The sequence below is a fragment of the Camelus bactrianus genome, chromosome 6, assembly GCF_048773025.1.
Source record: "Camelus bactrianus isolate YW-2024 breed Bactrian camel chromosome 6, ASM4877302v1, whole genome shotgun sequence".
In the NCBI taxonomy this organism is placed as follows: Eukaryota; Metazoa; Chordata; class Mammalia; order Artiodactyla; family Camelidae; genus Camelus; species Camelus bactrianus.
Window position 1 is genome coordinate 73,182,258 of NC_133544.1, and position 22,099 is coordinate 73,204,356.

The window sequence follows — 22,099 nt, forward strand, 5'->3', positions numbered from 1 at the left end:
GCCTCGCCCCCGAAGAGGGGTGCAGCCCAGGCGGGGCGCACAGGGGCAGGCTCCCCCAGTGCACCCGGCCTCCAAGGAGACGGAATGCTGGTGGTCCTGGAAAGGCTTAGCCTGGAGGAGATTCTAAAGAAACTCGGTTCCCTTTGGGATTCTGGAAGGACAGCCTCAGGGCGCTCCCAGGGGAACAGGCTGACGAATAGAGCCAGCAACCCAGAGGGACTCCTGGGTGGGGCCCCTAAACACTCTCCACTTGGAGCCTGTCAGACCACAATGACGAGGGGCTTCTGGTCTAGGGGGTGCTGGGGTGCGTTCTGTGTTTCCCTCCTGGTAGAACTGGGCTTGGCTACTGGCTACAAGATACCCCAAGGGAGGTGCATTCAGAGCTGGTTTAAGACTAGAAGGTTAGAAAAGGCCTCAGCCAGACAGAGCAGAGCCTGGGGAAGCCCACAAGGGTCCTTGAAGGAAGGGCTCAGGGGAGTCAGACTCCAAAATGGGTGAAACAGAACTAGGAGGCAGCCAGGGGGTCGAGCCTGGGCCCACCTCTGCTACTAATCAGCTTTGTGATCTTTAGTTAGTTGCTTACCCTCTCTGAGCCTTAAATTGAGAAAAGACAAGTCCTGTTTACCTCTCAGACTATAGAAGTACCAGATACGAAACTTCTGAGGATGCGTTAAACACCAGCAGCTTGGGGCCCAGGGAATCAAAGCCCCCTGCGCCCCCCAGGCTTCCCCTGGAGCCTACCTGCCGTGCTGCTCAGGGTGCAGTGCCGGCTTTCAGCCTGCCCTTCAGATGGTGCTGCGAATAGGGTCTCCATCCCAGACAGCCTGCCACCCAGACAGCCATAGGTCAAAGCCTGCCTCCCAGGCAGAGGACCCTGCCTCCAGCCCCTTCAGCTGCACTGGGGAGGCCATGCCAGCTGAGTTAGCATGTCTGGGGGCCAGCGTCTCTCGCCTGACTCGGCCCTCACCTTAAGGAGGTGTCTTTTCCGTCATAGTGGTCCCTTGGCCTCTCACACTGGGCTTCTATGAGGTCGAAGGAGGCTGTGGAAGCCACGTTCTGAGGGGAGATGAGAGGCAGGGGTTACCACGGCCACCCCTGCTTTCCCCTGTGGGGCCTCTGTCCTGTGCCCGTCCGCCCACTGCCCGGTACCTCTGCCACCGCCCTCTCATCCCAGGACAGGCTCCGGCAGCTGTCCCCCAAGGCCCCATGGCAGCTGTGCCGGCGGCTCAGGCTAGGCTGTGGAGAGAAGGCGGTGAGGCCACACCAGCCTTGTCAAAGCCTGTGTGTCTGCAGAGGCTCCCAGGGCAGGTGCTAGGCTGGACCAAGGAGCCCACAGGAAAGCGGGAGCCAAGGAGCGACTTCCAGGGAACCCAGGAGGAGGAAGGGGGCCCACCCCATCCTGGATGAGGGCAGAAGCTGTGCAGTGGCCCCAGGGAGCCAGATTGTTGTGGCGGGGAGTGTGTCCACCACAACTCCAGGGCGCCTGGCCCTGTGCCTTCCGAGGCCTCCAGCAGTCCTGTGGAGGGAGCTGCAGCAGAAGGAATCCCTGGGCACTTACCTTCCTCCCCCACGGCAGGAGCTGCTACTTAAGCTCCCCTGAAGATCCCTCCGTGGTGGGGGTACCCTTTGCATCCTTACCCCTACGGCCCCGGCTGCATGCTCCAGGGAGACAGTGGTGGTGAAGGTTATGTGCGTCCCAACAGGGACGTCTGGCTGCAGGTCCCTTGTCTCAGCCAGCTGTGCTCCAGGCCACCAGCTTCCTGAGAAACTCTGCTGGAGGGAGGTTAGCCCACTGCCAAGCCTCTCGGGTTGCAGCCCCTTCACCTGTTGCAGCAGCTTCTGGTCCATCTTGGGGAGAAGAGAAGGGGGGCCGGGTCAGGGTTCCTGTGGGCTCTGTGCCCCAGCCCCTCCTCCCCACACCGCTCCCACCCAGAGGGAGCCCCTGTCTCCTCGTTTTTCAGCTCTTCCTGCTTCAGCTCAAGAGACTTCCCTCTCATCCCAGGCCACAGGGTGCCCTAGCTCACCAGGAGGTGGGGGTGACAGGACACTCTAGCTGGCAAGGGAAGAGCAGCGCTCTCCTGAAGGGTCAGGTGTGGGCTCAGTGCCTGCGGATAACCCAACTCTCAGGCTAAGACCAGGATCGCTCCCGCCATCGGTCCCCAGGCCCCTCCCTCCTAGGACACCCAGCTTCTGCTCACCCTCACCTTCCTCTGAAGCTGGGCAAACCTCTCTTCCTGGGCAGCCAGCAGCTTTTCAAAGTCCTGGTGTCTGCAGAGCAGCAACTCCACGTCTGACACTGAGTGCTGGGGAGAAGGCAGCCAGGGTGAGGCCCAGCTCGTGGGGGCACAGAGAGCCTTCCCCTCACCCTCCACAGCCTGGCCCAGGGGACAGTGAGCAGAGGAGCCATGGGATCTGCCCTTGGTTGTGGCTGTCAGTGCAGCTGGCTAAGGGGCAGGGCCCCAGCTCACCCCGAAGTTGGGGTCCAGCAGGAGGCCCTCCCGGGAGGCCAGCCAGGCCTCGGCCTGATCCATCCCCTGCCACAGCTTCTGCAGATGCCAGCTCTCCTCACAGCGTCCCTGGCGCAGGACCCAGGCCTCCTCGAGCGCCTGCAGCCGCCCTTCCAGCTCCTGCAGACACTGGGTCACCTGGTGGGAGGGTGCCGTGGGTGGGATGCTCAGCCAGAGCACCCGTTAGGGCAGGGCTGGAGTGCCCAGGAGAGGTGTGGGGGAAGACCCTGAGGCCTGGACCGTCCTCTTCTCTGCCCTCTCTCCCCACCTCTTTCCTGGCCTTCCCCTTCTGCTGGGGGTTCCGAAGCCCTGGGTAACTGGGCTCTGTGCCCAGCTCAGCCCCAGACTCATCTCAGTGCTCATACCTCCAGGGACATGAAGTGGCTATTGTCCACCAGCTGCTGCCCTTCCTGCCGTACATTCTGGGCTTGAAGGCAGTGCTCCTTGATGTCTCGCCCCAGCTCCTCATGCTGCTCCAGGAGCTGCTCAGCTCCAGTCACATCCCCAGCCAGCTCCTCTGAAGACACCATCACCTGCTTCTCCTGAGCCCATGCTCTGCGGGCAGGCAGTGGAAGCTGCTGTCAGGGCCAGGAGCCCTGTGGGGTGGGGAGGGGGGTGGAGCAGGGCAGGAGCTGCACCAGGGGCTGAGGACGGTAGCTCCCCAGAGAGCTGGGGTGACCCTGCAGGGTAGAGCTAAGCCAACAGCCGGGGAGGACCCACTTACAGCAGTTCCCGACAGCGTCCGAGGAAGGCGTGGCCCTGGGCAGCCTGCTCCAGCTGCTGACCCCGCTCCTGGGCCTTCACGTTCAGGCTGGCCCAGGCCTTCTGCACCTCAGCCAGCTGCTTGGCCAGGCCCTCCTGAGCCTCGGGGTGTAGCTGGCCCAGCCGGCAGGCCTCGGTCGGCACCTGTGCCACCTTCTTCTCCAAGGCTGTCAGTTCCCTCTGCCGCCAGAACACATGATCAGGCCTCACCCCCCGGCACCTGATGCCTGCTCCTCTTCAGGGAGCACCCAGTTCCTCTGGGGAGTCGGTTCTGCTTCCAGACTGCTCCACAACCTGAGGCAGGCCCTCCCTTCCCACCGCCTTCAGGGAGGGGCTGAGACGGGCAGGCCGTGGCATGTGGATCCTCACCTCCAGACATCTGTGCTGTTGCTGCAGGGTCTGCACCGACGACAGGCTGTGGCCACAGGCATCTCCTGCCATCAGGCTGGCCTTCTCCTGCATCCAGCCCCGGAGCTCGGCTGCCATCTGCTCAAAGCCGCGGACCTCCCGGGCTGCAGCCAGGTTCTGGGAGAGGAGGGAGGGCCTGCTCTGGCCATGGTCCTCTCTTCCTGGAGACATGGCCTCCTGGGCTACCTCCTTTTATTTTTTCCTTATTTTTCAAAATTGTTTATTTTTAAATTAAAGTATAGTTGGTGTACAATATTATATAGGTTATAGGTGTACAATGTAGTGGTTTACAATTTATAAAGGTTATACTCCATTTATACTTATTATAAAATATTGGCTATATTCCCAGGGTTGTGCAGTATATAGTTTTAGCTTATTTTGTACCTAATAGTTTGTACCTCTCAGTCCCTCACCCGTGTCTTGCCCCTCTCCACTTCCCTCTCCCCCTGGTAACCAACAAGTCCACGGGGATTGGTGACTCTTCCATGAGCACCAGGTGCAGAAAATGTCCTAGATGTGGCAGCCACTCAGTGAATGTGTGATGTTGCTGATGACACGTGGTGGGGCCCCAGGGGACATTCTGTGAGGAGAGGGTCTTCAGTGCATACTTATGAGGAAGGCAGAGGTGGAGACTCGGAAGCAGGCGGGAATGGGTCTATGTGAGGGGGGAAGTTGGTTTGGGGGATCTGGTTGAGGAGAAGAGGGTCTGCTCAGGAGGCTGCCCAGCCAGGACTCTCAGAGACAGCCTCCCTGGGCTGCAGGCTCTGGCAGGGGCACAGGGATCTGGGCTGCTTTTCTAGAAACTGCCAGCTCTGGCTGAGAGCTAAGGTGATAGGGGAACACTGAGGATTTCCTTGGCGTACAGATCCACTCAGAGCATGAGGATGAGATCTCACCCAGTGAGCTTGTGTGGTGAAGGAGACACCAAAGAGGCATGTGTCTTAATGAAACTGAAGCCTGCGTTTAGCTGGGGGTTTAGAGGGGGTCAGATGCTGGCCAGACATGCTCTTTCTCCCTGGAGGTGTCAACTGCACAAGGAGGAAACCAAGTTGGTGCAAAGACTCAGAGGGGGCTGGAGGTGGAAGACTTTGAGCCTCTTGATCTGCTTGGCACTGGGAGTTAGAGGCAGACACCTCCCTCCACTCACCCACCCACACCCAAACCCAACTGAACTGGTGGGTCTGCTGTCCCTGGCCCAGACAGAAGGCACAGATGTCCCCACCCCTCGGCTGCCCCTGGTCTGGTCTGGAGGCACCCACCTGTGTGCGGGCTTTCAGTGCCCTGTCCAGCCTCTCCCAAGCGGCCTCGACGCGGCTCCGGTGCACTTGAATCTGGGGAGAGCACCTGGGTGCTGCTCGTTCCAAGGAGCCTGCCCGCTCCCGCAAGGCCTGCACCCTGGCCTGCCCCAGGCTCTGGACTTCCTTTCTGAAAGCATCAAACTTCTGTTCCAGCACCTGCAGGGTGTAGGGCCGGGGAGGGTCACTCTGGAGGTGGTATCCTGCAGCTCCCAACGCTGATGAAGGGCTTGGCAGAATCGGCCACTTTTGACATCCTGAGGCCCTGCCTCAAGAACTGCAGGGATCTGCCCAGAGGCCCCCACTTCCCATCTGCTCCCCTGTCACCCTCCCTCTTTGCCTTTGTAATCCACTGTCCTCCAGGTTCACTCAGGAGTGACTCACCTTGACGGCCTCCAGGTCCTGCCCATAGTCCTGGGACTCAGCAGAGGCCACTTTGCTGGCCAGCCAGGTGTCCAGGAGCAGGGCTTCCCGCTCCAGTTGGTGGAGCTGCAGCTGCTCCCGCAGGCCTTGCCCCCTGCCCTCCACTCTCTGCAGCAGCCCCGAGTGGGCCTCCCTCACTGCGCGCATCTGGGCGAGCACCTTAGGGCTGCGGCAGGAAGGACAACCCATTAGAGCACTTCCTCACCAGGCTAGATCAGCCTTCTGCCTCTGTAGGGACAGGAGGGGCCCTGCTTCTCCTCCCTATTTGGTCCTGGCTCCGACCCACCTTTCTGGGTTCGGCCTGCTCTCAAGGAGGGCAGCTCTCTGCTGCAGCCTCTCGATGAGAGGACTGAATGCCTCCAACTCTCTCCTGGTGGCGTCCAGCCTCCGCAGAAAGGCCTGAGTGGCCTCGGCACTCTGGCCCATCTCCTCCGTGTCCAGGACACAGCCCCGCTCTTCCAGCCAGGATTCTGCCTCCAGGAGCTTGGGTGACAAAGGGGACAGTTTTCCCTGGGTGGTACCCTCCAGGGCTCTCAACTTTGAGTTCATGACCTTGAGATTTAGAGCAGTGAGTGGTTCTCGGCCTGGCTGACTGGGATCACCTGAGAGCCTCAACAACTCCCTATGCCTGGCTCTCCCCCCATAAGATTCTGATCTGGTCTGGAAGGGAGCCTGGGTAGCAATCAGCATTTCTCCAAGGTTCCAGGTAATTCTCATGTAAAGCATTGATTAAGAATCACTGGTTTAGAAGAAACAGCAAAGCAAAACCAACCCAAACCCGGGGGGCCGTTTTCTGGGAAACAAGCTGAAGGAAACGACTCAGTGGAGGTGACAGAAAACACACAGAGAGCCTGGAGCCCCAGCCGGGGGTTACCCTCCAGGCCTGCCTACGCCTTGGGTGTCCTCCTGCCCGGCCCCACCTCACCCCTCACCTCTGTCAGGAACTGCTGGGCCTCCTGAGCCTCCTGCAGCCTCCGCCGCCTCTGTGCAGCCTCTGCCCGCAGGCAGCCCACGGCATCCTCCAGCTGCTGCACCCGGGCAGCCACGTCGCGGGCGGCAAAGTGCCCAGCCTGCACCAGCTTGCGCCCTGTGCCCAGCACTGCCCGGGTCAGAGCCTCGCGGCTACTCATCTCACTCTCCAGGTTCTGCAGAGACAGGACCCGGGGATGCTCCTGGGTGCTCCTCTGGGGACCCAGAGCTGTGTTTGAAACCTTGTGGGATCCCACAGATGCCCCCAAAGAGAACCCTGTCCTTGTGACCAGCAAAGAATCTAAGGCCCCAAAAGCCTTTTGGAGGCAGGAAGCTCCCAGCACCAGTGGCGGATGGAGGATGGCCCTGCCCTTCCTAACGGGCCCACACCTGGTGCTTCTCCTGCAGGTGCCGCACGGTGCTCAGGCTCTGGCCACAGTCTCGTGAGGCAGCCAGGGGCAGCTTCTCCCGCACCCAGGCCAGCTCCTCATCAGCGTCCCTGAAGAACTGCAGGAGGAGGCTCCGGGCCTCCAGGGCTGTCCTGCGCTCCCGCAGGGGCTCCCTCAGGCCCTCGAACCTGCAGCAGTGGAGGGCGGGACCAGGGTGGGGGACCCTGGTTGTCACTATGATGGCCAGACTGTGACCCACCCTGTGCCCCTCATCATGGGCTGGCTGGGGGAGGCCCTGGGGAGATGCGTGAGGGGCAGGGAGGAGGGATGGATCTACCTCTGAAGCAGCCGCTGGAACTGCTCTTCCAAGTCTTGGGCGAGGCTGGGGCTTTCCCGCACAAAGGCCTGGGCCTGGCCCAGCAGGGCCTGTGCCCACCCGGCCTGCCTGTCCACTGCTGCCTCCAGCTCTCCCTGTGCCCCTAGGAGCTCGTCCAGCCCAGGCTGGTCCGGGCCCCCGATGGGGGCCCTTAGCTTGACCTCCACGGGCTCCAGCCAGCTCTCCAGTTCCTCCACACTCCGCCGCAGATGCTGGGCCTGAGGCAGAATGTGAGGTGGGCATGCAGGGGAGAGGCCTAGAGCTGCATCTAGCCTGCTCTGTAGCCCACAACCTCACCTCACGGGCCTCCTGTAGCTTGACTGCCTTCCTCTGGCAGTTGGCCTGCAGCTCCTCCCAGAGCTTTCTCAGCTCCTGCAGGCGCTCCTGGATAGTCTCCGAGGCCGGGTGGCCTTCCTGCAGCAGCCTCTGCCCCTCCTATAGTCACAACATGGCACACACCTCATGGAGTCAGGACTGCTGGTATCAGGGCCCTTGTGTTGGCTCCAACTACCACCCCCGTGGCTGCAGTCTGTGTGCTAGCTGTGTGATCTCAGGCAAGTTCCTTAACCTCTCTGAGCTCATTTTTCTTAGCCACATAATGGAGACAGTAATGGTTATTTTGTTTAAACGAGAGAAAACATTTCAAATACTTATATTAGACTGAGGCAGCCTGGGGTCAGGGCCTACCCTTTGTAGGTGGAAGAGGGTAAATAAAAAAGGTGCTGTACTTTGACTCCTGCACCCACAGGACTTCCAGCTGGGCCCTGACTCTCCTCTGATGTCTTTCCAAGAGAGTTTTCAAAACCATCACAACAAAACACTATCTTTGAAATTCTTGAAAAGGCACCATTTTTGGAGAGGGTGCCCCAGGGAAGCCTCTGTGACTCACTACCCTTTGGTGCTTAGTACAGCATCTGTAAACAGAAAGCATTCACTGAAACTTGGCCATCCACTGCTGTGGTTCAGAGCCAGTTGCCAGGGCTCTGTGGGGTTGCCCTGCTCTGGCCAGTAAGCCCGGCCCAGGCCCCCAGGGCCTCACCGTCTGCAGCCTTTGTTGGTGGTGCACACCCGCATCCAGCTTGGCCTGGAGATTCTGCTGCTTCCGCCACTGTGCCTGCAGCCCGGCTGGGTCCTGCCAGCCCTCTTCCAGGGCCACCAGGTTCTTCTCCCTCAGCCATGTGGCCACCTGGGCACACAGGGAGGACCAGGCTCTGCTGCCTAGGGTGCTTGTCCACCTCACCTCTGGGCTGCCCCGGGGAAGGGTGGCTTTTTCCTGGGGCAACTCCTTCCCCCCCCAGCACAACCACTCCCCACCCCAACCAAGGAGAACCTCGTAGAAAGCCTGCAGGAAAGCCTGCAGCTGCCTGAGCTCCTCCAGCTGGCGGTGACGGGTCCTGGCTCGCTCCAGGAGTGCCTCTTTCCTGCCGGAAGGAGGGTGTCAGGGGCCTCAGGTCTGCTCACTGGGACCTGGAGCTGCTACGGGGATGTGTGTGCACACATGCACACACGCGTGCACATGCGTGCCCTTCCAGCCCTTCTTGTGGATCAATATACCCTGAGTCTGGGCTTTTCTTTGTTTCTTTAATTTTTTTTTTTTTAGGGTGGGGGGAGGTAATTGGGTTTACTTATTTCGAGGAGTTACTGGGGGTTGAACCCAGGACCTCACGCAAGACGATACATGCTAAGCATACGCTCTACCGCTTGAGCTATACCCCACCCCTGGGCTTTCCTTTGAAATAGAGACACACCCTACTTCCTCTCTTCATTAGTGCCTGTTACGGGCTGAATTGTGTCTCCGCAGATTCTTAGGTTGAAGTCCGAATCCTCAGTATGTCAGAATGTGACTGTTTTTGAAGATAACGTCTTTAAAGTAGTAATTAAGTTAAAATGAGGTCATTAGGGTGGGCCCTAATCTGATACAACAGGTGTCCTTATAAGAAGAGATTAGGACAGGAAAACACACACAGGGACGGACTGTGTGAAGGCAAGGAGTGAGGCCTCAGGAGAAACCAGCGCTGCTGACATCTTGATCTTGGGATTTCTAGCCTCCAGAATTATGAGAAATAAACTTCTCTTGTTTAAGCCACCCAGTCTGCGATATTTTGTTATGGCAGCCCTAGCAAACTAACTCAGTGTCTACATCACTGTTTTGATCAGACACTGCTATTAGTGCGACTTTGTTGGGATGTATTTGTAAGTGTGCGTGTGTATATTTGTACTGATTTATATATGTGTGTACTTCTGTACAAATATAGTAAGTCCATTACCATATGCGCAAAAATAGACATCAGAAGTGAGATCTATTAAAGAGGAAAAGAAGTTCTAACACCCCTCACCCTCACCCCACCTGGGTGCACACACACCTCCCACCAGTGTAGCCCCGACGCTGGCGTGAGTGGGAACGCTTGTGTCCTCCTGCTGGGGCTGCCAAAGGGGGCTGGGGGCAGGGGAGATGCAGAGTCTTGATGGAATGAAAATGGCTTCAGAGGATGCAAGGAGCCTGAGAGGGAGGGGGTAGGGTGGCACTGTCCTGGGGGGCAGCCAAGTCTGCCAGGAACTACCTAAGGGGACTAGGGGGAGGGAGTGTTGACAGAGACCAGCAAACCAACGTTTGCCATCTGTCAGTCAAAGACCTCAGGCAGCCAGGTGGGGCCCACCTGCAGGGAAGAGGAGGGGGTGGCTGCCAGGGCTCCAGCACAGGAGCCACAAGCATTGTGGGCCCTGGTGGGCTCTCTGGGAAGGAGGGAGACCCCTGCCAATCTGGGATCTGGCTTTTGGCCAAATATGCCTTGGCCTGAGGGGCTGGACGGGGCAGCTGAACCAGATGGGATTTTATGAGGGAAAAAGGCAGAGCTCATAGCTATGCCAGCTTCAGTTACATGAGCATAAGAAATCTGCCAACTGTCAGGCACTGCGTCAGGACATCAAGGGTCCCTTTCCCATCCTCACCACAACCCTAAGAGGCAGGTACTGTTACCCCCTCATGGTGAAACGAGACTCCATGAAAAATTTGCCCCAAGTCCCACCGTGGGTGGGCAGCACAGAAACTCAGCTGTCTAACCACTGTGCTCTGGTATCGCCATCCCATGAGGTCATCTCTCTCTTAGTTTCTCACTATATGCTGCTCTGTAAAAGTCCCTTTTATCTTAGCTGGGTGACCATGTGCTGTGTGACTCAGCAGGCTGACACACTGCAGGGCCAGGAGTGGTGGGGTCCTGGCATCCGACCTCAGCACCCGGAAAATGCTGGGAGCCCAGGCTAAGAGGCAGAAGAGCCGGGGAAGAGCCAGACACTCGTGCCAGCCCACCCACCACCCCTTAGCCCCAGAGCCGCTGTACCTCAGGAGCATGGCCTGGCACCGGCCCAGGGCGCCCTGGGCCTCGGGCTGTCCACCCTGGAGCAGGCTGCGGGTGGTGGCCTCCAGCGCGCTGATCTTGTAGGCCCGTGCCTCCAGCTCCCGTTCGTGCACCTTGTGCTTCCACAGCAGGGTCTCCACGTTGGCCGGGGAGTCCTGGGGATTGATGCTGTCCACGGGGCTGCCCCTCCTCCTCCCGAGCTATCTGCTTTCCCACCTAGAACCATCTGATCAAACACATCCCCCGAATCCCTCCAGGCTGTATCTGGCTTTAGGGCAGTGATTCTCAACCAAGCATGGGTCAAGAGTCAGAATTTCCAGAGCAGGTGGAGCTTCTCCACATAACAGGGACACCCCCTCCTCTGCACTCCCAGTAAGGCTACGTCAGCACAGGGCGAGTCAGCCCTGATTATTCTCTGAGCGCCCTCATGGGTCAGGCCCTCCTGCCACAGAGCTTGGGACAGTGGTGGGAAAAGCAAACATCTGGGTGTAAGGAAGTAAGAAGGGCAGAGGTGAGAAGCATGTTGGGAAGGAGGCAAGAATGTGTCCAGGGCCACACACTCACCCTCCAAGCTCCCACGGCACCTCCTGGTGCACAACCAATACCAGTGATGGATGGGTAAGCAACTGCATGTGGTTGAGGGCTGGGAGATGCCCTAGGGCTGGGAGATGCCCTTGGCCTGGGAGCTCAGGCAGCACTGTCTGCCTTGATCTCTAATGCTGCTCTTGCAAACCCTCCCTCACTCTTGCTGGGCACCTACCCCTAGACCCTCACTGGCTGGGCAGTCTTCCTGGCTGCAGAGCCAACTTTCCATCTGCTCCACAGAGCTCAGAACTAGCTGTTGAAAAAGAAAAGGAAAAAGGCAAGAGGAAGTGAGCAGAGGGTTCAGGGAGAGTGAGCCTGTTGGGGTTCCCAGTGGGGAAACCAGGATGCTGGGGCCTGGCTTAACAGAACGAGCCCACAGCAGGAAGACTTGCAGCGCACGAGCTGAATGGTGCGTGGTAGGTGGTGGGAAAAGCCCCTGGTACAGCAGTCTTTCTGGCTTTGGCTTTGACCAGGGGCAGTGGGTTTAGCATAGGCCTCAGGGGCAGAGTTGGGATGAAGGCTGCCTACCTGCAGCTCCAAAGCCTGCTGCAGCTGGAGCTGGTGCTCCTGCCAGGCCCGTTCCAGGCTGTTCAGCTCCTGGTCTAAACCAGCCAGGGCCTGGCGGATGTCGGAGGTGGCTGGGTGCCCGGTGGCAAGCAGTTGCTGCCCGGTGCTTCGGGCCAGGCTGATGCTGTCTGTTCGGGAGTCCAGCTCGGCCTGTAAGAGGACTGGGCTCAGATCCCAGAGGCTGAGGCTCCCTGAATGGGAGGGAAGAAGCCCAGTGGGAAGGAGGAGAGGTGGGGAAGACAGCTGAGGGGATTAGGGTGGAAGAGGTGAAAGGCAGAGGCAGCTGATGCAGAAAGAACCCAAGAGAAAATTGGGATCACAGTAAGGGGGAGGCCAGGGAGGACATGAGATCCCAAGAAAGGCCCCGGGGCCTGGGCCGTTCACCTTGCACTCCTGCTGTTCCTGCAGCATGTGCTGGACCTCCGCAAGGCTGCGTGGGGTGCTCCGGGCATCCATGTCAGCTCGCAGCCTCTGGGCCCAGACCAGAAATTCCTGCAGCATCACCTGCAGCTTCTGAGCTTGGTGCAAGGCATCCAGCGACTCCTTCCTGTCCACCAGGGTCATTAGCTAGTCCCAGGGCCTCCAAGCCCCTCCTTCCCCCTGTGCCCACAGGTGCCTTCTCTCCCTGAATCCCCTCAGCCAAAGAAAGGGCCCATGGGCTGGGAATTAATACGGTGACAATACAGATGGTTATTGCAAGGACAGAGGAAGACTCTTAGGGGCAGTCTGGGGACTGGGATGCTACAGGGGATGGGTCCACGAGGGCAGTGAGGGAAAGAGGCCCCAGGCTTGTACCGCTTCTGGGCCCTGCTCCGGAGCTGCCACCAGCTGTCCATCATCTCCTGCTGCTTGAGGCTGAGGCTGTGGGCTGCCCCAGGGCTTCTCTGGCAGAGACGGCCCACCTCACGCTCTAGGGGCTGTGTGAGAAGCTAGGGTCAGGGGCTGGGGCAGGGAGGCAGGTTGTGCTCAGGGGAGCCCCAGCTGCAAGAGGCCCCAGCCTGTGGGTGTGCAGCTGAGTGGATCTGGCTGGCTCTTGAGGTCCTGACCCCCACCCTGCCACCACATGCCTGCCCAGGGTCCCACAGTGGAGGTCCCCTGGGCCCGGGCCCACCTCCGCGCCCAGCTGCACACCTCCACTTGTTCCTGGATGAGGCCCATTTCCTGCTCCACCTGCTCGTGTTTCCGCATCAGCCTCTGCACACCCTCCAGATCTTTCCCGTAGTCCAGGGTCTGGACCAGGGTGGCCTGGAGAGGAATGGGGTGTTACCAGTGGCCTTTGCTTCAGCTCCTCCCTCGTGGCAGATGGGTCACCGGCAACAGGGTTTCTGTGTGCGAAGCAAGCGCCCAGCCTGATTCCCTTCTCAGTGTCCTCCGTGGGCTGGAGCAGGACGCTGACCCTGACCAGAGGGCCCTTCCTTTTGTGGAGGGGGAAGATTCCCAGGAGGGACTTGAGCTGGAGTTAATACCCTCCACCGGTGGTGCCTCCACATGCATCGTCTCACTTGCTCTCATTCCTTCACGAGGACAGTGCACGGACCGGCCTGGCTGAGGCAGGAACCAGAGGGGCGGTAGGAACAGCTGGCAAGAGCCCTTTGCGTGCCCAGAACAGGGCACCACCTGCTTCCTGGGGGGCTTCTCAGGCTGCAGACCACTCTTCCGCTCCGGCCTCTGCCAGCACCTAGGCCACGTTTCTCTGTGGCTGCTGACACAATCCGCGGGCAAACCTCCTGCGGGTTCTGGCCTTGCTCAGGGACAACAGAGGAAACAGTGTGTGTGGGGGGTCCTCTGGCCTCTGGACACAGTGCTTCTGAGGGAGAAAGGAGCCAGGTGGGCCAGCCTCCGAGCATGCAATGGGGGCTTCTAGGTCCAGAGTTAACCCCGAGAGCTCCTGGCAGACCCCCTGATGGCCCCCTGGCGGGACGTGCCTCCCAGTACCCAGCTGAAGAGGAGAGGCGGATGAGGGGAGAGATGCAGAGACTCAGGCGGCACTGGCTCCTGGGCTGAACCGGCTTTTCCACTGCTTACCTTCTCCCTAATCAGCTCAGTGATGTCACCCAGCTTTTGGGACAATGCATGTATCTCCAGAGCCCCTTCAAGCTGCTGCTGGTACCGGAGCAGGTTGCCATGGAAACTGTTCCACCTGGCAGAGAGAGTGTAAGGCTGAGTCTGAGGTGACCCTCCAGCCCGTCTCCAGCCCCGTCTCCAGCCCTGTCTCCAGCCCCACTGCTTCCGGCTCAGAGACTGGCCTGCTGTTGAGCTGGTGTCGCCGCTGGCAGATGGTCTTGACTTGCTTGGGGTCCTGGTTCTTGAGCTGTAGTGACAAGTCGTTGATAATCCTGATGCGGGCGTCATCCACCGTGTCCTGTGGGGGGTGCAGGGTGAGGGCATTGGCAGCACCTGCTCTGAGACCCTTCTTTGCACTGTAGTCAGCACTTGGAGGGTTTGCTTGGTCCCAGAACAGCACGAGGAATAACATGTCTGGGGAGTGGAGGCAGCTGCTGCTTCAGCTGTGGACATCCCACCCCATGCCGGGTGCAGTGAGGAAGATCCACTTGGGGATTGTAGCCCCAGGGCTGTCTCTAAGGCTGGAAAATATGCTCCCCAGGTCAGGACCAGGCAGGAGGGAGAGGGCAGGCATGCACAGAGGAACAGAAGCTTTTAAAGTTGCAATGAAGCTTCTCAGGATAAGAAAAGCAAAGAAAGTGTAGAAGGAAATGGTGAGTGCCAGCCCCCTGGGGTTTGGGTGTCCCCACCCCTGGGAGTCACTGGGCCTCGGCTGCCACTGCTTAGACACTGGGTGTGGCTCATGGGTACATGGGGAGGGGGTCTGTGGCACTGGGTGGGATGGCAGGCATCCTGACCCTGTAAAAGCACCTTGCATTGGTCTACGTTTTCAAAGCACTTCCCAATAGGTGTCTCATACGAGGTGGGCAGGGAAGGGGGTTGCTCTCTCTTACAGAAGCCAGAGCAGAGCTCAGAGGCTAACATGGTGAACTTATGGCACAGGCAGGACTCAAGCCCAGCTCCTCAAGTGTATCTAATGCTCTTTTTACTACGGCATCTGGCACAGTGGCTGTGAAATTCCACCATTAGCAAAGGCTATCTTAGATCAGAGCATTGCAGCTTTTAAAAAGTCATACATACTTACCTCAGGGGGTGAAGTTGGTGTGTTTAGGCTCTAACACTTGATTCTGAAACATTTACCCAATTTCTTTCCTCTATACCTTATAAGAAAAATAGATTTTCGGATTGTGTGTCTGGGGTAGGGGGGTGAGCAGGTGCTGAAGTGCTGAACGAGCAGCTGCAGTTTTTTGATTGTCCACTACGCCCAGACATGTGTGTTCTTTATTTTAAAATTTTGAAATAATTGCAGATGCACATGAAATTGCAAAAGTAGTACAGAGAAGTCCCATGTCACCTTCACCCAGCTACCCACGATGGTAACATCCTATGTAACTGCAGTACAATATGAAAACCAGGACACTGACTTCAGTACAAATGTTAACTAAACTACAGACTTCATTCAGACTTCATCAGTTTCTACATGCACACACCTGTGTGTGTGGGTGGCATAGTTCTAGGCAGTTTTATTATATATACAGATTAGTGTAACCACCACCATCACACATACAGGCTCCCTTACCTATGAGGTAAGCAGTAGCCCCATTTTAAAGATGAAGAAACTGAGGCTCGGAGAGGTGAGGGCACCTGCCTAAGCATGTGCAGGTTGTAAGTGCAAAGCCGACACGAGAGTTCACATCTGGCCCCAGAGCCCGTGCTCGGTCACTGCTCTGAGCTGCATTTCCCAATGCAGGGATGCACTGGCCTACCTCTCCCCCGTGGGGCCCCCTTACCCCGGCCCAGACTCCTTGCAACTTGTGGAGCCGCCTGCGGAGCTGCAGGCAGTGCTCAAGGTCCTGGCCCAGGTCGCCGACGTCCACCATCACCTCCTGTGGAGGCCAAGTGTCCGGAAGGCTGCACTCTGAGCATCCGGGCCCAGGTGCACCCATCCCTCAGGCACCCAGCTGCTGGGGCTGTGGAGGGGCAGGTGGAGGCTTTGGGAACTTCCTGCTGGGGCTCCCTCCTATCAGGCAGGGAGCTGCAGGCCTGGGGCTCCCTCCCCAACCTGTCAGCCCCACAACCCCACCCTGGCTCTGTCCTTGCTCAGCTGGGTCTCACCATCTCCTGGATCCAGGCCTCTGTACCATCTACTCTCTGCAGGAATTCCAAGAAGTTCCGCCTGTCCTCTAGGTCCCGGCCCCGGAGAGCCACCGTCTGTCTAAGCTTCTCCCAGTGCTCCTGCAACTCCCGCAGTTTCTGGGAGACCTCTCCCGCCCGAGGGTGGCTTTGTGCCAGGAGAGCCTCGCCCTCCTGGGAAGAGAGGGGACACCAAGAGATCTTGACTGTCACCCTTTCTCTTGCTTGCTTTTTCTCCATCACAGGCCCCCCCCCGCCCCCCCCCCCGCCTCAGACCTTTCCCTTTGGCCATCCTAGAGTCTTCCCTCTGGGGCAGGGTGGGGCTAAGGGCCTGGCTGTTACCTTGGCAACAGAGGTTATGACCTCTTCATGGGCCTGGACCTCAGCCTCAAAGGCCTGGTGTTTCTGCAGGTGCCTCAAGTTATCTTTCAAGTCCCCAGGAGGGACTGGCTCTTTCAGCCACTGGATTCGCTCCTGGATCCAGTCCTCAGCCTGGCGGGGGTGGGGACATGAATCTCATGATGCTGATGCTGCCTCAGTTCAGAGACATCCCCTACGCCTGCCCTCAGCCATGCCCAGGTAGCTGACTGCTGGGCTGGGCAGTGTCCGGTAAATGAGATTCAATGGTCTGAGCCCAGGAAGACACCCCCAGGCCCAGCTGGTCCCCCAGCCACAGGAAAGGGCTGAGCAGGGACCTTGGGTGGGATCTCATTTTAGAGATTCAGCTTGCCTGTCCTAGGTTCCTAGACTGCTCTGCTCCCCCTCAGCACCTCTCTATGTTCTGGCTCTTCAAGAGCTTAGGAAGCAGACGGGTCTCCACACACAGGGTCTTCAAATCAAATGTTCTGGGCTCCAGTATGGCCTCTGGGAAAGCCATTTAACTCTCCAAACTTCAGTGTCCTTATCACAGGGCTGTGGTGAGGCCTGAATGAGCCCTTGAAGGCGAACATCATTTGCAAACTGTAAAATGTGCCCAGGTGGCAGGCACTGGGCTGGGGTGGCCCTCTGACCTGGGTGGTGGCCCTGGTGAAGGCACCCATCATCAGGGAGGTGTGCAGGGTGTGTCCCCGGCTCTCCACCAGCTTCTTCACCCGAGCCCGGTGCTCCAGCACTGTGTGGAGCATGTCCTGCGTCCTGGGGCCCCCGAGCATCTTCGCCTGCTCACGCAGAGCTGCCTCCTGTGGGCAGGGTGGTAGGACGGGGGACACAGCCCACTGTTTACCATACAGGGGAGGCTGGAGCAGGGGCTGGCCCTAAGGAAAGCCCTACCCTCAGCCCTGCGTGACCTAGGGCTGCCCAGTCCTCCCAGCACTACCCCCCAGCTCCCCAGTGACCATGTGATATGGAACCAAGTGGCCTCTGTGTCCCTGCAGTGTGATTCACCCCATCCCAGGCCCTCCTCTTGTACCACACGTCCAACTCTGCACAGTCAGCCCCAACCAGGCTCCCCTAGCCCCACAGGCCACCCCCAGACATAAGCATTACCTGTGGGTTCACACCAAGCACCCTGAATTCCCCATTCAGAACTCTCCAAATTTCCCAGACTCCCACCACCCACCTCTGACCACATGCAGGACTCCCCGGACCCATTACCTTCTCATCCTGGGCCATCAGCACCTTCTGGAAGGTCTCATGCTTGCTGATCAACTGCTCCACCTCTTCCACTGAGCTCCCCAGGGCACTGGTTTTCAGGATGACCTGGATCAGCCCACAGAAAAGTCAAAGGGGCCATCAGGGACTATCCAGACAACCAGCCCCCCTCCCCATTTGCAGCCATCTGGGCTAAGGCAGTGAACAGCCCCTGGGCTCTGTATCAGGGAAAAAACCAGAAGCCCCAGGAAGCAAGAGAGCGAGTGAGGGAGGAGAGGGCCCTCTAGGAGGCAGGTATGCCTATTCCAGGATGAGGACACCTGCCTCCCAGGCGGTGAGGATCTGGTCCAGGTGGCCGCACTTTCTGAGGAAGAGCTGCTCCTGGTGCACGGCCTGCAGCCTCTCTTGCTTTTGCTCCCAGGCCTGGAACACCTGCTCTCGCTTGTCCCGCAGGGCTCGCAGCCCTTCCTGGACCTGGGGATGGGCAAGTAGAGGGAGCCTGCGCTCAGGAGAGCCACGTGGACCAGACAGAAGTGGATGCTGAGGGAAGCCTCCGAGGAGAGGCTGGTGTGGCACAGCGGGGCAGGGTGTGAGCACAGTTGTCAGGTGTAGGCTTGGCCAGGATAGGCTGAGGGGGCACTAGACAAGGGGGCCCACCTCCTTGCCGGATGTCCCGGCAGCCAGAAGCGCCTGCTGGCCCAGCTGGGCGGCGCGCTGGTACAGCTCCTCCTGGGCCTCCAGCTCTGCCCGAAGCTGGTGGTGGGTGCTGAGCTTTAGCAGGCTGCTGCTGGGCTCCTGGGAGCTCTCCTCCACCTGCAGCTCCTGCCACATGCTGGCCGCCCAAGAGGTGTAGTCCTGCACCTGGATCCCAGGGAGACAGAGGGAGAGAGTAGGGTGCAGGCTGGGATGGGCTGGGTGGCAGAGAACAAGGCTCTGAGGCACGACAACAGCCCACGTGGATCCACGCACGTACTGGAGTGGCCCCAAGGCGTCCCAGGTCAGAGCCTCAGGTGAGGGCCCTGGGTCACCTGGTTCCCTTGCTGCCATCCAACCCAGTGCTCCCAGGGCCACTGAACTTCCACAGGTGCCAGACCAGCCTCCTCCTCACCCACACCGAGACTTCTCTCCATCCTTTGCTTTCACTGCCTTTCTTGCTTAGAAGTTCTTCTCCTGCCTTCCATCCCTTCCAAGCTCACACATTCATCAAGGACTGAGGCCTTCTTTGCCTCATGAAGCCTTCCCTGGCCCCGACTTGCCTTGTCCTCTGAATCTCCAGTTCAACACTCACAAGTGGCCTTCTACAGATTTGTGTGCAAACACATGTTAGAGCTGGAAGAGCCTCGGAGCCTTGTCCAAAATCATTGCACAGATGAAGAAGGGTAAATGGCACACGTGTGCGAGAGTTTTGAAATCTCCAAGCGCTCACACACAGTGGGTAACAAGCTAGGGGTAAGTGCCTTGCTCAAGCCCACGCTGCTAGAAAGTGGCAGAGTTAGGTCTCTAAATGCAAGCCTTTCTGCAGTGTCACACTTTGGGCCTTGCAGCCTACCAGGCACTGGGACATGGGGACTCCTGGGAGAGCCCAGGGCCAGGCCCGCTGTCCCCATCTGACTCTCTGGGGTGTTAGGCTTATCCCCCAGCGAGACAGGCTCCCTGACGGCAGTGGTCCCATCTTTCATAGGCTCCATGTCATCCTCCTCTCCCCACCCACAGCTCCTAGCAGAGAGCCTAACACAGAGGTTAAAAAGATGGCTGATCCAGAGGTCACTGTCTAGGACATTTGAGTCTCCAGTTACGGGCTTTCCTGGGCTGTTTTTCCTCCCAAACTCTGGCTGGGACCCCTGTCTCCTGACTGTGCTGTCACTTACCTGGCCAGGCGGTGACCTAAACCTAAGGAGTCACTGCTGAGCCCCATGCTCAGCCCTCTGACCAGCCAGATGGACATCGCACGTGTCTACACTCGTCTTCCACCTGGAGCTGGAGGGCCTCATTAGTGCTTGCACACTCATGGTGCAACACAGACACGCGTGCACACACACACACATGCTGCCCTGGGGAATGATGGCTCACCGCTGTGTGGAAGCGGGCCAGGAGCCCTGCCCGCTCTAGCCGGGCCCGGCGCTGCTCCACATGCAGCTTCAGGGCCTCCCAGGCCTGCACCAGAGCCCGCTGCCTCTGCTGCACCGCGTGGGCTTGAGGCCTGGGGCCCAGCTTCTGCACGGTGCCTCCAGCCTCCAGCAGCTCCTGCAGCTGGGGACAGGGTAGAGGGTAGGGAGGGAAGGAGGGAGTCCTCCTAGAGGCTGAAGGGCCTGCCTGTCCCACAGCTCCCTCCTGGGGTCATGCCCTGCCATGCACAATGGGCCCAAATGGCGGCCCTGAGGGAGTGGGGACAAGTTAGAGAGCAGATGGGCAGGCCTGAGGGGGTCTGTGGGGCCTGCAGTAGGAGAGGCGGCCAGACCTGGGCTCACCTGCTGCTCAGTGCCCACAAGTTCAAGCTCCAGCACCTTGTGCCTCCTCAGCTGGGCCTCCAGCCCACACAGGTTCTGGGCCACGTCACAGGGGAGGCTGGTGGCTTTCTCCTGAGGAAAGGAGATGGCCAAGGGGATGAGGAACGGAAAGTGGGGTGCTGAGCCTGGGTCCACTTCTAGAAAGGACCCCCTTCCTCCCCCCAGGCTCACACCTGGACCTGGGTGAGGGCTTCCAACAGATCTCTGTGAACTTTGAGGGTGATCTCAGCATCTCGGAGCCGGCGGCCACGGGCCTGGGTCAGCTCCCACAGCTCCGACCAGGCAGCCCTGCCCATAGGTGCGTGGGAGACCCGCAGCACATCAGCTGTTGACCTAGCACCTCGTTCCACCCCCTTGCTAGGCTGGTCAGCCCACCTGCTCTCTGGGCTGCATCTAGGACTGGCCCGAGTCTTCCCTTCTTAACCCCCTCTCCTGTCTGGCCCTGTTCCTGGAGACTGTCTTTCTAGCTTTGCTTTGTATTCAGTCCTTTGCTGCTGTCACATTCAGCACTTAACTGATTTCTGTGCTTTGTGATGCTCTGTTCATCTTGCGCCTTTGAGTCTCAATAGGTCAACGAGATTATAATCACTCGAGCGCAGAGGCCACATCTCCTCTCCAATCCTTATTCACTCAGCAAACTCTCCCTGAACTCCTAAGGCTTCCACTGGACCAGGCTCTGTGCTGCGGGTTATGAACAGGGACGACCTTGCCTCAAAGCTCACAGGTTGGGGGAGGCCCCCCACCAGCCAGTAGGCAGCTAGGAAGACTTCCCACAGCAACTCCTCCAAGTCCTAGGAGCCAGTGGTTTGGAAAAGTGCTGCTGGGGGTCTGGGCAGGGCTCTCTAACCTGCACACCCAGCCTCCCGGCCCCACCAGCCCAGGCCACCTGCGGCAGGCTGGGCTTCCCCGGGGGCAGGCCTCTCTACAGAAAGACACCTCAGGGGCAGGCAGAGCCCAGGTGACCCTGGGAGCACGTGCCCTCTCTTAATGCTCCGGGCCCGCCGGGCACTCACTGCAGATCCTGCTGCGTCTGCCGAGCCTGGGGGGCAGCACTGTGCCCCTGCTCCAGCAGGCTCTCCGCCAGCTGCTGACAGGTTGCTACCTGTCGGCCGCCCAGCTCCACTTGGTGCTGAAACTTCGCAAACTTGGTGCAGAGACGCTGAAGAGAGAGGGGAGTAGGTGACAGGGTGGCCCCTAGCTGGTGAGGCAGCAAGTGGCCCGGGAAGAGAGGCACCTCAGTGACGTCTGGGCCATGTGGGTTGGATGGCCGCAGTGCCTGCCCACTCTAGTCAGAAGGCCTGTCCTCAGCTCCTGACCCATGGCCCCTTCTCCACACAGTGCAGCCGGCCCCCTGGCCCGCAGTGTCTGGCCTCTGGGCTTCCTCCTTGCCCCAGGCCCCTTCTCACCAGGACGTCCTCGTGGTCCTCCCCAAGGCTCTCTCCTCCTCTGGCTGCCTGCTTCTGGCTGACCAGCCAGCCCTGTAGCTCCTTGGCTTCCCTCATGAACTCTTGCAGCTTTAGGGTTCCTTTCAGCTCCTGGTCCCTGTGGGGATAGCCCGTGGTTCCCCAGGAGTTAGCCCCCCCACCCCGGGACATCTGGCCCAGCCAAGATGGATGACCTGAAGGAGGACCTAGTTAACTCAAAAGACAATATTCAAATTTGTGGTCTCTGGCCAAGCTTGAGACTCTGGATTCAGGAAGAAGTAAACATAGGAAATCCAGAGTAGGGCAGGTAAGGGTGTGGATGTGGGGAAGGGATGGGTAGTTGGGAGCTAGAGGGTAGGAGTTCCTGCCCAGTGAAATTATGGAAAGAGGGGATCAACACAGCAAGGAATCATCTGACAGCTCTATGGGCCTGGGTCATGGGCCCCTTCGAACTCAGGGTTACCATATGGAAACAGTCAACCGTGGCTAGGCCCCTAAAGCTTGGGGCACAGCAACCCTCACCGTATGGCCGCCAACTCCTGCAGTGCCCGCAGCCGCTCCTGCAGCCTCTCCCACACCACGCCTAGCTGCGCAGGGGCCTCAGGGCCGGTGAGGGTTTGGGCCCTCTGTTCAAGCTCCTCCAGGGAGCTCCAATAATGAGCCAGTTCCTGTTGCAGGGCCTGCCAGCACACAGGGACCTGTGCCAGGCTCAGGTCCACCCACCTGTCCATTCAACTGTTGATA

At 59.1% G+C, this 22,099-nt stretch overlaps 1 protein-coding gene across 1 annotated transcript in view; it reads right to left on the minus strand.

The window, feature by feature from the left end:
• Positions 1-22,099, minus strand: part of SPTBN5 (spectrin beta, non-erythrocytic 5) — a 46,710-nt gene that overhangs the window by 1,612 nt on the left and 22,999 nt on the right. Inside the window, exons 29-68 of the mRNA XM_074366589.1 lie at positions 21,878-22,035; positions 21,338-21,473; positions 20,945-21,090; positions 20,105-20,219; positions 19,893-20,003; positions 19,495-19,674; positions 18,082-18,285; positions 17,749-17,898; positions 17,428-17,532; positions 16,845-17,012; positions 16,177-16,326; positions 15,817-16,008; positions 15,492-15,587; positions 13,884-13,999; positions 13,663-13,777; positions 12,769-12,882; positions 12,433-12,554; positions 12,022-12,184; positions 11,599-11,787; positions 11,246-11,323; positions 10,468-10,640; positions 8,460-8,550; positions 8,169-8,315; positions 7,427-7,564; positions 7,091-7,347; positions 6,755-6,941; positions 6,328-6,540; positions 5,682-5,878; positions 5,357-5,561; positions 4,937-5,131; positions 3,639-3,794; positions 3,232-3,449; positions 2,873-3,062; positions 2,469-2,645; positions 2,205-2,303; positions 2,025-2,105; positions 1,639-1,848; positions 1,150-1,236; positions 968-1,056; positions 742-824 (exon numbers count right to left, since the gene is read on the minus strand). Coding sequence (XP_074222690.1) covers positions 742-824; positions 968-1,056; positions 1,150-1,236; positions 1,639-1,848; positions 2,025-2,105; positions 2,205-2,303; positions 2,469-2,645; positions 2,873-3,062; positions 3,232-3,449; positions 3,639-3,794; positions 4,937-5,131; positions 5,357-5,561; positions 5,682-5,878; positions 6,328-6,540; positions 6,755-6,941; positions 7,091-7,347; positions 7,427-7,564; positions 8,169-8,315; positions 8,460-8,550; positions 10,468-10,640; positions 11,246-11,323; positions 11,599-11,787; positions 12,022-12,184; positions 12,433-12,554; positions 12,769-12,882; positions 13,663-13,777; positions 13,884-13,999; positions 15,492-15,587; positions 15,817-16,008; positions 16,177-16,326; positions 16,845-17,012; positions 17,428-17,532; positions 17,749-17,898; positions 18,082-18,285; positions 19,495-19,674; positions 19,893-20,003; positions 20,105-20,219; positions 20,945-21,090; positions 21,338-21,473; positions 21,878-22,035 — 6,001 coding nt within the window. The remainder of the gene's footprint in view (positions 1-741; positions 825-967; positions 1,057-1,149; positions 1,237-1,638; positions 1,849-2,024; positions 2,106-2,204; positions 2,304-2,468; positions 2,646-2,872; positions 3,063-3,231; positions 3,450-3,638; positions 3,795-4,936; positions 5,132-5,356; positions 5,562-5,681; positions 5,879-6,327; positions 6,541-6,754; positions 6,942-7,090; positions 7,348-7,426; positions 7,565-8,168; positions 8,316-8,459; positions 8,551-10,467; positions 10,641-11,245; positions 11,324-11,598; positions 11,788-12,021; positions 12,185-12,432; positions 12,555-12,768; positions 12,883-13,662; positions 13,778-13,883; positions 14,000-15,491; positions 15,588-15,816; positions 16,009-16,176; positions 16,327-16,844; positions 17,013-17,427; positions 17,533-17,748; positions 17,899-18,081; positions 18,286-19,494; positions 19,675-19,892; positions 20,004-20,104; positions 20,220-20,944; positions 21,091-21,337; positions 21,474-21,877; positions 22,036-22,099) is intronic.